General features: G+C 39.8%; 1 protein-coding gene across 4 annotated transcripts in view; it reads left to right on the top strand.

The window, feature by feature from the left end:
* The window catches only part of LOC110524941 (protein Shroom3), a 147,179-nt gene that overhangs the window by 73,239 nt on the left and 54,870 nt on the right, over nt 1-19,070 (top strand). For all 4 annotated transcript variants that reach the window (XM_090233637.1, XM_090233636.1, XM_090233639.1 and 1 more), the window contains one exon: nt 816-953. In XM_090233637.1, coding sequence (XP_090089763.1) covers nt 816-953 — 138 coding nt within the window. The remainder of the gene's footprint in view (nt 1-815; nt 954-19,070) is intronic.

The raw sequence follows: 19,070 nt of genomic DNA, 5'->3' as shown, positions 1-19,070 counted from the left end.
ACGAAATCCTTCCTCACCACATTGTTTGCACTCCCAGTCCTTATCTGTCCAATAAGAAGCAACCGACACATTATTTTATTTCTTCCCAGCGCTCCCAGACCTTATCTGTCCAATAACAAGCAACCAACACATTATTCTATTTCTTCCCAGGGCTCCTAGTCCTTATCTGTCCAATAACCAGGAAATCTCATAAGAGTTTTGTGTTTCCTCAAACAGGTCCCATCTGAGTCAAAGGTGATCAATGGCCTTCATAGCCATATATATATATATAAAAAAAACAGCAGGTGTTATTTCACATATGCTGTTTTACAGAAACCTGGGCTGGTCTAGTGGGTTACTGCCGCTGCCTTTCAGACCAGGAGAGAATTGGTTTGAATCGGAGCTCCTCCAACACTTCTTACTGCCCTGTTCATTACCACTATCCAAAAAACAGGAAAAGGAGCAGTGGCCTTTTGCCAGTCAGGTGACTAAACCTAAACATGGATTAGCTCGTGCTTTCTATTATTATAGTCCTACAGCATGTTGAGAGTCTGGCTTGGCACGTTGCCAACCACTAGATCCCACATTATAGCCTAGCCACCACAGGTTGTTTAAGTAGGAAGGTGTTCAGGTCTCTACAGACATCACAAACCAACCGCTTCACTCTGTTTGCTTGTTTGGAAAACGTACTAGCTGTTGACGCTTAGTTAGTGTGTTGTGGGAAAATGTGTGGAAATGATAAACCTCATAATAACTAGTTGTCTCCTAGTTGTTGTCTCATCGTGACAAGAGTCATGCTCCCTGCTGACTGTTCTGTCCCTGTTTCTCCTCTATAGGGAGTCCTTCCCAGGCCCCTGCTGTGATGAACCCACCCTTCTGACACTACCTTCCATCGCCCCTCCCTCCAGCCACGGACCCCCGAAGGAGACCCGTGGAGGATGTTCTGGAGGAGTTAAACTACGCATCAAGAACAGGTCAGTCCTGGTCCAGTCTCTGTATGTCTCTATGGGCCAGGTTCCTGGCCACGGACAGTATTTTAGATTCTCCTCGACTGTCTAGTTTTTATTTTGGTGATTGTTAGTTCTCAAAGATGATCTTATTAAAAAAATATATATATATAGCTACATTATCTTTTCTACATACTTTTTTTTATCTGGTTTTAGTCGTTTAAGTTTACACAAACGCTTTACCATCCAGAATTAGTTTTTTTTTTGGTTTAGTTAATTTTTTTGTACTTTTACCCCTTTTTTCTCCAGAATTTTGTGATATCCAATTGGTAGTTAGCACTCCTTCTTGGCAATTTCTCACATGGAATAGCCTTAATGTCTCAGAACAAGAATAGACTGCCGAGTTTCAGAAGAAAGTTCTTTGTTTCTGGACATTTTGAGCCTGTAATCGAACCCACAAATGCTGATGCTCCAGATACTCAACTAGTCTAAAGAAGGCCAGTTTTATTGCTTCTTTAATCAAAACAACAGTTTTCAGCTGTGCTAACATCATTGCAAAAGGGTTTTCTAATGATCAATTAGCCTTTTTAAAATTATAAACTTAGATTAGCTAACACAACGTGCCATTGGAACACATGAGTGATGGTTGCTGATAATGGGCCTCTGTACGCCTATGTAGATATTCCATTAAAAATCTGCCGTTTTCAGCTACAATAGTCATTTGCAAGATTAACAATGTCTACACTGTATTCCGGATCAATTTGATGTTATTTTAATGAACATTTCTAAGTGACCCAAACTTTTGACCGGTAGTGTATATATCTACACAGTATCAGTCAAAGGGTTTTCCTTTTTTGTACTATTTTCTACATTGTAGAATAATAGTGAAGACATCAACACTATGAAATAACATATATGGAGTCATGTAGTAACCAAAAAAAGTGTTAAACAAATCAAAATATATTTTATATTTGAGATTCTTCAAAGTAGCCACCCTTTGCCTTGATGACAGCTTAAATTAAATTTAAATTACATTTCAACCTGTTTTTGATTTGTCATTATGGGGTATTGTGTGTAGACTGCTGAGGATGTTAATTTATTTAATCCTTTTTAGAAATATGGTGCTATTTTGGGACACAGAAAAGGAAGATATGATCTTAGGGATGCATCGTTATTATGACCACTTCCTCCTCCGTGTGTCTCGCGCCGCACGGGAACATGAAACGGAGGGGAATTTACTCAGGAACTAAAGACTGACTCTCTCCACTGGCGCGTCTCTCTTCTTGTGCGCTTTCCAAACTCTCGCCAGTTGAGAGCGCTTCGTATTTCCACTTTGAAAATGTTTACGGGTACTTTCACAAGTAAAAAAGGACATTTGTTAAATCCATATTTCGTATTATTCTACTACGATTGTTAGCGTTTGACCATTCCATGCCCTTGCCGTTTTTCTGATTCATGTTTGATACAGGCTACATTGTTACGTTTTCATTTTCCTCTTCTGATGTTTATAGTGCACATCAGCGTTCGCAACACTCACGAGAGAGAAGTTATTATGTCGTGAGGGAGAAGTTATTATGTCATGAGGGAGAAGTTATTATGTCACGAGGGAGAAGTTATTATGTCACGAGAGAGAAGTTATTATGTCATGAGGGAGAAGTTATTATGTCACGAGGGAGAAGTTATTATGTCACGAGAGAGAAGTTATTATGTCATGAGGGAGAAGTTATTATGTCACGAGGGAGAAGTTATTATGTCGTGAGGGAGAAGTTATTATGTCGCGAGGGAGAAGTTATTATGTCGCGAGGGAGAAGTTATTATGTCGCGAGAGAGAAGTTATTATGCCGTGAGGGAGAAGTTATTATGTCGTGAGGGAGAAGTTATTATGCCGTGAGGGAGTTGTTATTATGTCAGGAGGGAGAAGTTATTATGTCAGGAGGGAGAAGTTATTATGTCGTGAGGGAGAAGTTATGTCATGAGGGAGAAGTTATTATGTCACGAGGGAGAAGTTATTATGTCGCGAGGGAGAAGTTATTATGTCGTGAGGGAGAAGTTATTATGTCGTGAGGGAGAAGTTATTATGTCGCGAGGGAGACGTTATTATGTCATGAGGGAGATGTTATTATGTCGTGAGGGAGAAGTTATTATGTCACGAGGGAGAAGTTATTATGTCACGAGAGAGAAGTTATTATGTCACGAGAGAGAAGTTATTATGTCACGAGAGAGAAGTTATTATGTCACGAGGGAGAAGTTATTATGTCGTGAGGGAGACGTTATTATGTCACGAGAGAGAAGTTATTATGTCACGAGGGAGAAGTTATTATGTCACGAGGGAGAAGTTATTATGTCGTGAGGGAGACGTTATTATGTCGTGAGGGAGAAGTTATTATGTCACGAGAGAGAAGTTATTATGTCACGAGAGAGAAGTTATTATGTCACGAGAGAGAAGTTATTATGTCACGAGAGAGAAGTTATTATGTCACGATGGAGAAGTTATTATGTCGTGAGGGAGACGTTATTATGTCACGAGGGAGAAGTTATTATGTCACGAGGGAGAAGTTATTATGTCGTGAGGGAGACGTTATTATGTCACGGGAGAGAAGTTATTATGTCACGGGGGAGAAGTTATTATGTCACGAGGGAGAAGTTATTATGTCGTGAGGGAGACGTTATTATGTCGTGAGGGAGAAGTTATTATGTCACGAGAGAGAAGTTATTATGTCACGAGATAGAAGTTATTTTGTCACGAGAGAGAAGTTATTATGTCACGAGAGAGAAGTTATTATGTCACGAGGGAGAAGTTATTATGTTGTGAGGGAGACGTTATTATGTCGTGAGGGAGAAGTTATTATGTCACGAGAGAGAAGTTATTATGTCACGAGAGAGAAGTTATTATGTCGTGAGGGAGAAGTTATTATGTCACGAGGGAGAAGTTATTATGTCGTGAGGGAGACGTTATTATGTCGTGAGGGAGAAGTTATTATGTCACGAGAGAGAAGTTATTATGTCACGAGGGAGAAGTTATTATGTTACGAGGGAGAAGTTATTATGTCACGAGAGAGAAGTTATTATGTCACGAGAGAGAAGTTATTATGTCACGAGGGAGAAGTTATTATGTCGTGAGGGAGACGTTATTATGTCACGAGGGAGAAGTTATTATGTCACGAGGGAGAACTTATTATGTCGTGAGGGAGACGTTATTATGTCGTGAGGGAGAAGTTATTATGTCACGAGAGAGAAGTTATTATGTCACGAGAGAGAAGTTATTATGTCACGAGAGAGAAGTTATTATGTCACGAGAGAGAAGTTATTATGTCACGAGGGAGTAGTTATTATGTAGTGAGGGAGACGTTATTATGTCGTGAGGGGGAAGTTATTATGTCACGAGAGAGAAGTTATTATGTCACGAGAGAGAAGTTATTATGTCGTGAGGGAGAAGTTATTATGTCACAAGGGAGAAGTTATTATGTCGTGAGGAAGACGTTATTATGCCGTGAGGGAGAAGTTATTATGTCACGAGAGAGAAGTTATTATGTCACGAGGGAGAAGTTATTATGTCACGAGGGAGAAGTTATTATGTCACGAGGGAGAAGTTATTATGTCGCGAGGGAGAAGTTATTATGTCATGAGGGAGAAGTTATTATGTCACGAGGGAGAAGTTATTATGTCACGAGAGAGAATTTATTATGTCATGAGGGAGAAGTAATGATGTCACGAGGGAGAAGTTATTATGTCATGAGGGAGACGTTATTATGTCGTGAGGGAGAAGTTATTATGATCATTTTATTTTTGTATTTGTTTGCCGCTTAGTTCTGGAAGCTTCTCAGGCTCCGTCTTGTCACTGTGAACATAGACTTACCTGGCCGACACCTCAGAATAGGTGTGGACAAAGGTATTTAAGTGCCCGTTTGGCTATGCTCTGGTCAGTTGGGTTTTGGTAATCATTAGGGGAGGCTGTATCAGCCTGGTAGACCACACCTGTGTCTTGTTGGTAAACACAGGTTTTGCCTGCTTATAGTTTTTTGGGGGGGGGAGGTTGAAGACTAACCATTTAAAGTCATAATTGTGTTCACCACCACCAGTGCTGTGTAGTTCAAACCAACCACCTGTTTACACCTCTGCCTGCCTCCTAACACTATGCTTTGTCCTTAGGGCTGCTATAAGGTCCCCTATATTCCAATGCCACTGTGTACGTTTCTTGTCCTCTGGTTGTGTGGCATCCTGGTTGGGAAAACTGTTAGCATTAGTCACTGGCTTGAACTTATAAAGAAATCAGTGTGTGTTTTGATAGTCATTGTGTGTGTAAAGGCTGACACCATATCGTTGCTGTGTTTGACTACTGAGTTGGCGTAACTTAGGACTCCATATCACTGATGTGTTTGACTAATGAGTTAGCGTAGCTTATGACTCCATATCGTTACTGTGTTTGACTACTAGAGTTAGCGTAGCTTAGGACTCCATATCGTTACTGTGTTTGACTGCTAGAGTTAGCGTAGCTTAGGACTCCATATCACTGATGTGTTTGACTACTGGAGCTAGCGTAGCATAGGATTCCTGCTGCTTTCCTCTGTAGAGAAGAGAGATGACATCCATCCTAGCATCGTCATATCTCGTATTTCATCAGAACAAAACACCTCACTGCTGCACCTACCCACTTTCCATTCTCCTCCATCCTCATCACAACAGAACCATTTCCATTCTCCTCCATCCTCATCACAACAGAACCGTTTCCATTCTCCTCCATCCTCATCACAACAGAACCATTTCCATTCTCCTCCATCCTCATCACAACAGAACCGTTTCCATTCTCCTCCATCCTCATCACAACAGAACCGATTCTATTCTCCTCCATCCTCATCACAACAGAACCGTTTCTATTCTCCTCCATCCTCATCACAACAGAACCGTTTCCATACTCCTTTATCCTCATTACAACAGAACCGTTTCCATTCTCCTCCATCCTCATCACAACAGAACCGATTCTATTCTCCTCCATCCTCATCACAACAGAACCGTTTCTATTCTCCTCCATCCTCATCACAACAGAACCGTTTCCATACTCCTTTATCCTCATCACAACAGAACCGTTTCCATTCTCCTCCATCCTCATCACAACAGAACCATTCCCATCCTCATCACAACAGAACTGTTTCCATTCTCATCACAACAGAACCGATTCCATTCTCCTCCATCCTCATCACAACAGAACCATTCCCATCCTCATCACAACAGAACTGTTTCCATTCTCATCACAACAGAACCGTTTCCATACTCCTTTATCCTCATCACAACAGAACCGATTCCATTCTCCTCCATCCTCATCACAACAGATCTGATTCTATTCTCCTCCATCCTCATCACAACAGAACCGTTTCTATTCTCCTCCATCCTCATCACAACAGAACCGTTTCTATTCTCCTCCATCCTCATCACAACATAACCGATTCTATTCTCCTCCATCCTCATCACAACAGAACCGATTCCATTCTCCTCCATCCTCATCACAACAGATCCGATTCTATTCTCCTCCATCCTCATCACAACAGAACCGTTTCTATTCTCCTCCATCCTCATCACAACAGAACCGATTCCATTCTCCTCCATCCTCATCACAACAGAACCGATTCTATTCTCCTCCATCCTCATCACAACAGAACCGTTTCTATTCTCCTCCATCCTCATCACAACAGAACCGTTTCCATACTCCTTTATCCTCATCACAACAGAACCGTTTCCATTCTCCTCCATCCTCATCACAACAGAACCGATTCTATTCTCCTCCATCCTCATCACAACAGAACCGTTTCTATTCTCCTCCATCCTCATCACAACAGAACCGTTTCCATACTCCTTTATCCTCATCACAACAGAACCGTTTCCATTCTCCTCCATCCTCATCACAACAGAACCATTCCCATCCTCATCACAACAGAACTGTTTCCATTCTCATCACAACAGAACCGATTCCATTCTCCTCCATCCTCATCACAACAGAACCATTCCCATCCTCATCACAACAGAACTGTTTCCATTCTCATCACAACAGAACCGTTTCCATACTCCTTTATCCTCATCACAACAGAACCGATTCCATTCTCCTCCATCCTCATCACAACAGATCCGATTCTATTCTCCTCCATCCTCATCACAACAGATCCGATTCTATTCTCCTCCATCCGCATCACAACAGAACCGTTTCTATTCTCCTCCATCCTCATCACAACAGAACCGTTTCTATTCTCCTCCATCCTCATCACAACAGAACCGATTCTATTCTCCTCCATCCTCATCACAACAGAACCGATTCCATTCTCCTCCATCCTCATCACAACAGATCCGATTCTATTCTCCTCCATCCTCATCACAACAGAACCGATTCCATTCTCCACCATCCTCATCACAACAGAACCGTTTTAAGAGTTCCTCTGTGCATAAATAAAAGCAGAGCTCTGTGCAAACAGGCAGAAAGTCTATAAATACGACCTCAGAAACAGATCAGTCGTTGAGTTTCACATCCTAATATGGCTGTCCCGTTAAGTTGATTTCACGTGACGTAGTGGAGTGGAGCGCCGGCCGTTTCAGTTGGTTCCGTTTCAGTGGAATGTTCAAAGTGAACGGAATAATTCAACAATGTTCTAGACGTTCTGTATCTTTTCTGTTGTCTCTCTGTGTGTCCAAAATGGCACTCTGTTCCCTCTGTTCCCTATATAGTGCACTAAATGGTGCACTTTAAAGGAAACAGGAGTCCATTGGGGATACTGCCACTGATAAATAGATGGATGTTATTGGAGGACTTGTGGAGGCATTGCCATGGAGACCGCCCGTAATACCATGGCACCGTAGTTTCACTGTGTACACAACACTACCACCCAGATCTCTCTGTGTATACCTAGGCTAGGGCCTCGCTGTGTTACGGCTCTGCAGTGCACAGTATGTAGAGTGAAAAAAGGACATACTGAGAATTTAGAAGCTTTGGCTTCTGTGTAAACTGGCCCTTTACTGTGGGAGCAGAGCAAACTGGTTGGACCGTAGTTTCTACATCTACTGTATGTCAGATGTCAGTTTGAACTTTAGAACCTAGTTGCTATGGGTGACCTTTGTTATCTTACATGTGATATTCTAGAGTTTACTGAAGATTCTCTCTCAGAATGTAAACAGTTCTAGAATCGGAAATCTTTAATGAAATATTAAATGCAGACAAGCTTTACACTGAATGTACAAAACATTAGGAACACCTTCCTAATATTCAGTTGCACCCCCTTTTGCCCTCAGAACAGCCTCAATTCGTCGGGGCATGGACTACAAGGTGTCGAAAGCGATCCACAGGGACGCTGGCCCATGTTGACTCCAATGTTTCCCACAGTTGTGTCAAGTTGACTGGATGTCCTTTGGGTGGTGGACCATTCTTGATACAGATGGGAAACTGTTGAGAGTGAAAAACCCAGCAGAGTTGCAGTTCCTGACACAAACCGGTGCTCCTGGCACCTACTACCATAACCGGTTTAAAGGCACTTACAGATTCACCCTCTGAATGGCTCACATACACAATCCATGTCTCAAGGCTTAAAAATCCTTCTTTAACCTGTCTCCTCCTCTTCATCTACACTGATTGAAGTGGATTTAACAGGTGACATCAATAAGGGGTCATAGTTTTCACCTGGTCGGTCTGTCATGGAAAGATGATCCGAATGTTATGTCCACTCAGTGTATATTTACCCCTTGTGATCAGTCTGAGGTTAGGCCCATAGATAGAACTATACATATGGTCTATCTCTATGGTTATAGAACTATATATATGGTATATCTCTATGGTTATAGATATAGAACTATATATATGGTATATCTCTATGGTTATAGATATAGAACTATATATATGGTATATCTCTATGGTTATAGATATAGAACTATATATATGGTATATCTCTGTGGTTATAGAACTATACATATGGTCTATCTCTATGGTTATAGAACTATACATATGATCTATCTCTATGGTTATAGAACTATATATATGGTATATCTCTATGGTTATAGATATAGAACTATATATATGGTATATCTCTGTGGTTATAGAACTATATATATGGTATATCTCTATGGTTATAGAACTATATATATGGTATATCTCTATGGTTATAGATATAGAACTATATATATGGTATATCTCTATGGTTATAGATATAGAACTATATATATGGTATATCTCTATGGTTATAGAACTATATATATGGTATATCTCTATGGTTATAGAACTATATATATGGTATATCTCTATGGTTATAGAACTATATATATGGTATATCTCTATGGTTATAGATATAGAACTATATATATGGTATATCTCTATGGTTATAGATATAGAACTATATATATGGTATATCTCTATGGTTATAGATATAGAACTATATATATGGTATATCTCTATGGTTATAGATATAGAACTATATATGGTATATCTCTATGGTTATAGAACTATATATATGGTATATCTCTATGGTTATAGATATAGAACTATGTATATGGTATATCTCTGTGGTTATAGAACTATATATATGGTATATCTCTATGGTTATAGAACTATATATGGTATATCTCTATGGTTATAGAACTATATATATGGTATATCTCTATGGTTATAGAACTATATATATGGTATATCTCTATGGTTATAGATATAGAACTATATATATATATATATATATGGTATATCTCTATGGTTATAGATATAGAACTATATATATGGTATATCTCTATGGTTATAGAACTATATATATGGTATATCTCTATGGTTATAGATATAGAACTATATATATATATATATATGGTATATCTCTGTGGTTATAGATATAGAACTATATATATGGTATATCTCTATGGTTATAGAACTATATATATGGTATATCTCTGTGGTTATAGATATAGAACTATATATATATATATATATGGTATATCTCTATGGTTATAGAACTATATATATGGTATATCTCTGTGGTTATAGAACTATACATATGGTATATCTCTATGGTTATAGAACTATACATATGGTATATCTCTATGGTTATAGAACTATATATATGGAATATCTCTATGGTTATAGAACTATATATATGGTATATCTCTATGGTTATAGATATAGAACTATGTATATGGTATATCTCTATGGTTATATAACTATATATATGGTATATCTCTATGGTTATAGATATAGAACTATATATATGGTATATCTCTATGGTTATAGAACTATATATATGGTATATCTCTATGGTTATATAACTATATATATGGTATATCTCTATGGTTATAGATATATAACTATATATATGGTATATCTCTGGTTATAGAACTATATATGGTATATCTCTATGGTTATAGATATAGAACTATATATATGGTATATCTCTGTGGTTATAGAACTATATATATGGTATATCTCTATGGTTATAGATATAGAACTATATATATGGTATATCTCTATGGTTATAGATATAGAACTATATATATGGTATATCTCTATGGTTATATAACTATATATATGGTATATCTCTATGGTTATAGATATAGAACTATATATATGGTATATCTCTATGGTTATAGAACTATATATATGGTATATCTCTATGGTTATAGAACTATATATATGGTATATCTCTATGGTTATAGAACTATATATATGGTATATCTCTATGGTTATAGATATAGAACTATATATGGTATATCTCTATGGTTATAGAACTATATATATTTGGTATATCTCTATGGTTATAGAACTATACATATGATATATCTCTATGGTTATAGAACTATATATATGGTATATCTCTATGGTTATAGAACTATATATATGGTATATCTCTATGGTTATAGATATAGAACTATATATATGGTATATCTCTGGTTATAGATATAGAACTATATATGGTATATCTCTGGTTATAGATATAGAACTATATATGGTATATCTCTATGGTTATAGATATAGAACTATGTATATATATATGGTATATCTCTATGGTTATAGAACTATATATATGGTATATCTCTATGGTTATAGATATAGAACTATATATATATATATGGTATATCTCTATGGTTATAGAACTATATATATGGTATATCTCTATGGTTATAGATATATAACTATATATATGGTATATCTCTATGGTTATAGATATAGAACTATATATATGGTATATCTCTGTGGTTATAGAACTATATATATGGTATATCTCTATGGTTATAGATATAGAACTATATATATGGTATATCTCTGTGGTTATAGAACTATATATATGGTATATCTCTATGGTTATAGATATAGAACTATATATATGGTATATCTCTATGGTTATAGATATAGAACTATATATATGGTATATCTCTATGGTTATAGAACTATATATATGGTATATCTCTCTGGTTATAGAACTATATATATGGTATATCTCTGTGGTTATAGATATAGAACTATATATATGGTATATCTCTATGGTTATAGAACTATATATATGGTATATCTCTGTGGTTATAGATATAGAACTATATATATGGTATATCTCTATGGTTATAGAACTATATATATGGTATATCTCTGTGGTTATAGATATAGAACTATATATATGGTATATCTCTATGGTTATAGAACTATATATATGGTATATCTCTGTGGTTATAGATATAGAACTATATATATGGTATATCTCTATGGTTATAGAACTATATATGGTATATCTCTGTGGTTATAGATATAGAACTATATATATGGTATATCTCTGTGGTTATAGAACTATATATATGGTATATCTCTATGGTTATAGATATAGAACTATATATATGGTATATCTCTATGGTTATAGATATAGAACTATATATATGGTATATCTCTATGGTTATAGATATAGAACTATATATATGGTATATCTCTATGGTTATAGAACTATATATATGGTATATCTCTATGGTTATAGAACTATATATATGGTATATCTCTGTGGTTATAGATATAGAACTATATATATGGTATATCTCTATGGTTATAGAACTATATATATGGTATATCTCTATGGTTATAGAACTATATATATGGTATATCTCTATGGTTATAGAACTATATATATGGTATATCTCTATGGTTATAGAACTATATATTTGGTATATCTCTATGGTTATAGAACTATATATATGGTATATCTCTATGGTTATAGATATAGAACTATATATATATATATATGGTATATCTCTATGGTTATAGATATAGAACTATATATATGGTATATCTCTATGGTTATAGAACTATATATATGGTATATCTCTATGGTTATAGAACTATATATATTTGGTATATCTCTATGGTTATAGAACTATACATATGATATATCTCTATGGTTATAGAACTATATATATGGTATATCTCTATGGTTATAGAACTATATATATGGTATATCGCTATGGGTATAGATATAGAACTATATATATGGTATATCTCTATGGTTGGGCCTAGATCGTCCTCTGTTTAAAGCTTTACAGTTGTAAGTAGAATGCCTCACCTCTCTTCACAGAGCCTTTCATTGTTAGATAAACACCATGGATCAGCATGACTGTTCCTGGTTGGACGGCTTCCCAGCTCATTGTTACAGGCAAAAACCAGTAACACAATACTGAATGATGTGATTTGACCACTCCTCAACCAAGCCTAGATGTAATGTGTAGGCCTACATCTGTGCCTGAAGAGTGAAGACAACCAAGCCCGAAACAAGATGGTCAGTATAGCTATGTTGTCTAGTGGACGGACAGGGAGATAGGTTAGTGGTCGGAGTGGTGTTATCTTGTGGGAGCATTTTGCCTTTTTTTTACTTTGTCTGAGACTCAAAGTTGTCTTCAGGGTGTCTACTATAGTTAGTCAGGATTTCAGAAGGTTATTATGAATTCCAACCATGCATCGTAAAGAGTGCCAGACAGACAGTTGGTGCATTCTGGTCCCAAGATGTCGCTGCTGCCTCCCCGTAGGGCCAGTGAGGCTCATCTCATGGTCATGACGTTAGTTTGGTATCCCATCAGCCCCTTTGTGCCAGCCTGTTATCAGATAGTTCTAAGCAGAGGGCCATGCTCTGATAGAGACCGGGCGGGGGGGGGGGGCAAGTGGGGCCAGAATGGTGGTTAGGCAGGGGGAAGGAACAGGGGCTTAGGCAGGAAGTGGGCCATTGGGCCCTCAGGGGACAAATACACACACGTCCTTCGTCCCTCCCTGACGTCCCTCCCTGCTCTGCTGTCTGTTCTCTCTCTGAGCCATGGGCACACATAGTTCCCTTATCTATCTCTCGCTCTTTCTTTCTCTCTCTCTCTCTCTCTCTCTCTCTCTCTCTCTCTCTCTCTGCCTCTGTCTGTTTTCTCTGTTCTCTCTCTCTGTTCTCTCTCTATGTCCCCTCTCTGTTCCCTCTCTTTCTCTCTCTCTCTCTCTCTCTCTTTCTCTCTCTCTCTTTCTCTCTCTCTTTCTCTCTCTCTCTCTCTCTCACTACTGCTCCTTCTCCTCCTGGTCTGGTCAGACAGTTCAGTGTTGACCTGCTCCTCTCTCCTCATCTTCCTCCTGGTCTGGTACAGTGTTGACCTGCTCCTCTCTCCTCATCTTCCTCCTGCTATGGTACAGTGTTGAGATACTCCTCTCTCCTCATCTTCATCCTGGTCTGGTACAGTGTTGACCTGGTCCTCTCTCCTCCTCTTCCTCCTGGTCTGGTACAGTGTTGACCTGCTCCTCTCTCCTCATCTTCCTCCTGGTCTGGTACAGTGTTGACCTGCTCCTCTCTCCTCATCTTCCTCCTGGTCTGGTCAGGCAGTACAGTGTTGACCTGCTCCTCTCTCCTCATCCTCCTCCTGGTCTGGTACAGTGTTGACCTGCTCCTCTCTCCTCATCCTCCTCCTGGTCTGGTACAGTGTTGACCTGCTCCTCTCTCCTCATCCTCCTCCTGGTCTGGTACAGTGTTGAGATGCTCCTCTCTCCTCATCCTCCTCCTGGTCTGGTAGTGTTGACCTGCTCCTCTCTCCTCATCCTCCTCCTGGTCTGGTACAGTGTTGACCTGCTCCTCTCTCCTCATCTTCCTCCTGGTCTGGTACAGTGTTGACCTGCTCCTCTCTCCTCATCTTCCTCCTGGTCTGGTACAGTGTTGACCTGCTCCTCTCTCCTCATCCTCCTCCTGGTCTGGTACAGTGTTGACCTGCTCCTCTCTCCTCCTTCTCCTGGTCTGGTACAGTGTTGACCTGCTCCTCTCTCCTCCTTCTCCTCCTGGTCTGTTACAGTGTTGACCTGCTCCTCTCTCCTCCTTCTCCTCCTGGTCTGGTACAGTGTTGACCTGATCCTCTCTCCTCATCTTCCTCCTGGTCTGGTACAGTGTTGACCTGCTCCTCTCTCCTCATCTTCCTCCTGGTCTGGTACAGTGTTGACCTGCTCCTCTCTCCTCATCTTCCTCCTGGTCTGGTACAGTGTTGACCTGCTCCTCTCTCCTCCTTCTCCTCCTGGTCTGGTACAGTGTTGACCTGCTCCTCTCTCCTCCTTCTCCTCCTGGTCTGGTACAGTGTTGACCTGGTCCTCTCTCCTCATCTTCCTCCTGGTCTGGTACAGTGTTGACCTGCTCCTCTCTCCTCATCTTCCTCCTGGTCTGGTACAGTGTTGACCTGCTCCTCTCTCCTCATCTTCCTCCTGGTCTGGTACAGTGTTGACCTGCTCCTCTCTCCTCCTTCTCCTCCTGGTCTGGTACAGTGTTGACCTGCTCCTCTCTCCTCCTTCACCTCCTGGTCTGGTACAGTGTTGACCTGGTCCTCTCTCCTCATCTTCCTCCTGGTCTGGTACAGTGTTGACCTGCTCCTCTCTCCTCATCTTCCTCCTGGTCTGGTACAGTGTTGAGATGCTACTCTTTCTCCCTCTCTCTTTCCTCCTCCATCCTCTCCTCCATCCTCTCCTCTACCATCCATCTAATCCCTCTCCAATTTCAGTTTCCTCTCAGATCAAAAGATCATCCAGGAAGACTGTTCGTTCCCACAGTGCAGATAAGGTTTCTGTTCCGAGACACACCCTGTGTGTCTGTCTCTCTGTGACTCTCCATGGCCTGCCCACAGATCCCAGAGAACAGCCTTTCAATGGGTGGGGATGATGATGTTGAGAAAGAAACCAGCCCTAAGATGTTTCTCTGAATGTGTGTCTCAAATGGGATTCTATGACCTATATAGTAGTCCACTACTACCAGAGCCCTCTGAGCCCAGGTCAAAGGTAGTGGACTTTTTAGGTAATAGGGTTTCATTTGGGCCTCAGGCCCCCTCTGTCCTCTGCCTCTCTGACAGCCCCTCTTCTCTCTCTTTTTTCTCCACACTCCGGACGTGAAATTCCCAAAGGTTGGGTTTCATGGGAGTGTCGGCGGGAGAACCTGAGGGATTATGGGACAGCACGGACATCCGTCCCTTTGTAGAAGGTCGAATTGGGTGACATGGCTGTTCACTAGCTTTGTTACACACTTCAGTTCCTATTCTCAGGCCAGGCCCTGTGGCTACTAGAGGTGTGTGTGTGTGTGTGTGTGTGTGTGTGTGTGTGTGTGTGTGTGTGTGTGTGTGTGTGTGTGTGTGTGTGTGTGTGTGTGTGTGTGTGTGTGTGTGTGTGTGTGTGTGTGTGTGTGTGTGTGTGTGCGTGTGTGCGTGTGTGCGTGTGTGCGTGTGTGTGTGTGTGTGTGTATTCATCCATAGTGTTGGTTGTCATCTAGTCGGCTACTTCACAAATAGAGATCCAATCCTTCCCTAGGGCTGTTACAGTGACCGTATTACCGCCACACCGGCGGTCACGAGTCATGACGGCAGTCAAATTCCACATGACCGTTTAGTCACGGTAGTTCGTCTTCCCCAAGCTCTGATGCTGCTGCTGGTCATTAGTTGTCTACCAAACTTGCTAACGGCCTGGTACTCAGCGCTCTATTGTCCCTCTAATCACTCTGACATCAATGCAAATGTAATGAAAATCTAATAAAACACTTCATGAGCTCATGTTGCGCAACATTTCTATAGGCTATGCAACGGCGAGAGAAAACAGTTTTGATGGCCTCTATTAAAAAGTGGAGGATCCCATCAACTTTCTATAGGCTAGGCCTACTATATTTATGTCTCAACTTTCCTAATATTAAACACATTGCTTGTCTTTACAACAGGAGTAGAGCCTAGCTGGATAGAATGAAAATGAACCACAGGAAAAGTGTTCTCCATTCGCTATTTAAGTGCATAGATGACATGTCTTTTATTTATTTTTTCGATACAAGTGCATGATAGTGGTCCATTCTAAATCAAAACAAATTTCACAAATATATTAGTTAGTATATGTAAAGACAAGATTAAATCAAGAATAGTCTGATTAGTGAAAATATTAGCCTATCACTCATGCAGTAAGAATATTAGCCAATCACTCGTGCAGTAAGAATATTAGCCAATCACTTGTGCAGTAAGAATATTAGCCTATCACTGGTGCAGTAAGAATATTAGCCTATCACTCGTGCAGTAAGAATATTAGCCTATCACTCGTGCAGTAAGAATATTAGCCTATCACTGGTGCAGTAAGAATATTAGCCTATCACTCGTGCAGTAAGAATATTAGCCAATCACTCGTGCATTAAGAATATTAGCCTATCACTCGTGCAGTAAGAATATTAGCCTATCACTCGTGCAGTAAGAATATTAGCCTATCACCCGTGCAGTAAGAATATTAGCCTATCACTGGTGCAGTAAGAATATTAGCCTATCACTCGTGCAGTAAGAATATTAGCCAATCACTCGTGCAGTAAGAATATTAGCCTATCACTCGTGCAGTAAGAATATTAGCCTATCACTCGTGCAGTAAGAATATTAGCCTATCACCCGTGCAGTAAGAATATTAGCCTATCACTCGTGCAGTAAGAATATTAGCCTATCACTCGTGCAGTAAGAATATTAGCCTATCACTCGTGCAGTAAGAATATTAGCCTATCACTCGTGCAGTAAGAATATTAGCCTATCACTCGTGCAGAAAAGAATATTAGCCTATCACTCGTGCAGTAAGAATATTAGCCTATCACTCGTGCAGTAAGAATATTAGCCTATCACTCGTGCAGTAAGAATATTAGCCTATCACTCGTGCAGTAAGAATATTAGCCTATCACTCGTGCAGTAAGAATATTAGCCTATCACTCGTGCAGAAAAGAATATTAGCCTATCACTCGTGCAGTAAGAATATTAGCCTATCACTCGTGCAGTAAGAATATTAGCCTATCACTCGTGCAGTAAGAATATTAGCCTATCACTCGTGCAGTAAGAATATTAGCCTATCACTCGTGCAGTAAGAATATTAGCCTATCACTCGTGCAGTAAGAATATTAGCCTATCACTGGTGCAGTAAGAATATTAGCCTATCACTCGTGCAGTAAGAATATTAGCCTATCACTCGTGCAGTAAGAATATTAGCCTATCACTCGTGCAGAAAATAATATTAGCCTATCACTCGTGCAGTAAGAATATTAGCCTATCACTGGTGCAGTAAGAATATTAGCCTATCACCCGTGCAGTAAGAATATTAGCCTATCACGGGTGCAGTAAGAATATTAGCCTATCACTCAAGGCAAGACAACACTTTTTTTGGCGACTTTTTCAAATCATAGTCGCACACCTCATGTAGTCTAGCCCATAGTCCTATATGTTTTAATAAGGTTAGTATCACACCTCATGTAGTCTAGCCCATAGTCCTATATGTTTTAATAAGGTTAGTATCACACCTCATGTAGCCTAGCCCATAGAACTATAAGGTTAGTATCACACCTCATGTAGCCTAGCCCATAGTCCTATAAGGTTAGTATCACACCTCATGTAGTCTAGCCCATAGTCCTATAAGGTTAGTATCACACCTCATGTAGTCTAGCCCATAGTCCTATAAGGTTAGTATCACACCTCATGTAGTCTAGCCCATAGTCCTATAAGGTTAGTATCACACCTCATGTAGTCTAGCCCATAGTCCTATAAGGTTAGTATCACACCTCATGTAGCCTAGCCCATAGTCCTATAAGGTTAGTATCACACCTCATGTAGCCTAGCCCATAGTCCTATAAGGTTAGTATCACACCTCATGTAGTCTAGTCCATAGTCCTATAAGGTTAGTATCACACCTCATGTAGTCTAGCCCATAGTCCTATAAGGTTAGTATCACACCTCATGTAGTCTAGTCCATAGTCCTATAAGGTTAGTATCACACCTCATGTAGTCTAGCCCATAGTCCTATAAGGTTAGTATCACACCTCATGTAGTCTAGTCCATAGTCCTATAAGGTTAGTATCACACCTCATGTAGTCTAGCCCATAGTCCTATAAGGTTAGTATCACACCTCATGTAGTCTAGTCCATAGTCCTATAAGGTTAGTATCACACCTCATGTAGTCTAGTCCATAGTCCTATAAGGTTAGTATCACACCTCATGTAGCCTAGCCCATAGTCCTATAAGGTTAGTATCACACCTCATGTAGCCTAGTCCATAGTCCTATAAGGTTAGTATCACACCTCATGTAGTCTAGCCCATAGTCCTATAAGGTTAGTATCACACCTCATGTAGCCTAGTCCATAGTCCTATAAGGTTAGTATCACACCTCATGTAGCCTAGCCCATAGTCCTATAAGGTTAGTATCACACCTCATGTAGTCTAGCCCATAGTCCTATAAGGTTAGTATCACACCTCATGTAGTCTAGTCCATAGTCCTATAAGGTTAGTATCACACCTCATGTAGCCTAGCCCATAGTCCTATAAGGTTAGTATCACACCTCATGTAGCCTAGCCCATAGTCCTATAAGGTTAGTATCACACCTCATGTAGTCTAGCCCATAGTCCTATAAGGTTAGTATCACACCTCATGTAGCCTAGCCCATAGTCCTATAAGGTTAGTATCACACCTCATGTAGTCTAGCCCATAGTCCTATAAGGTTAGTATCACACCTCATGTAGTCTAGTCCATAGTCCTATAAGGTTAGTATCACACCTCATGTAGTCTAGTCCATAGTCCTATAAGGTTAGTATCACACCTCATGTAGTCTAGTCCATAGTCCTATAAGGTTAGTATCACACCTCATGTAGTCTAGTCCATAGTCCTATAAGGTTAGTATCACACCT

This window comes from Oncorhynchus mykiss, chromosome 5, assembly GCF_057628025.1.
Source record: "Oncorhynchus mykiss isolate SJ-2025 chromosome 5, ASM5762802v1, whole genome shotgun sequence".
In the NCBI taxonomy this organism is placed as follows: Eukaryota; Metazoa; Chordata; class Actinopteri; order Salmoniformes; family Salmonidae; genus Oncorhynchus; species Oncorhynchus mykiss.
Note: the sequence above shows the minus strand (reverse complement) of the source record. Positions and strands in the feature narration are given on the sequence as shown.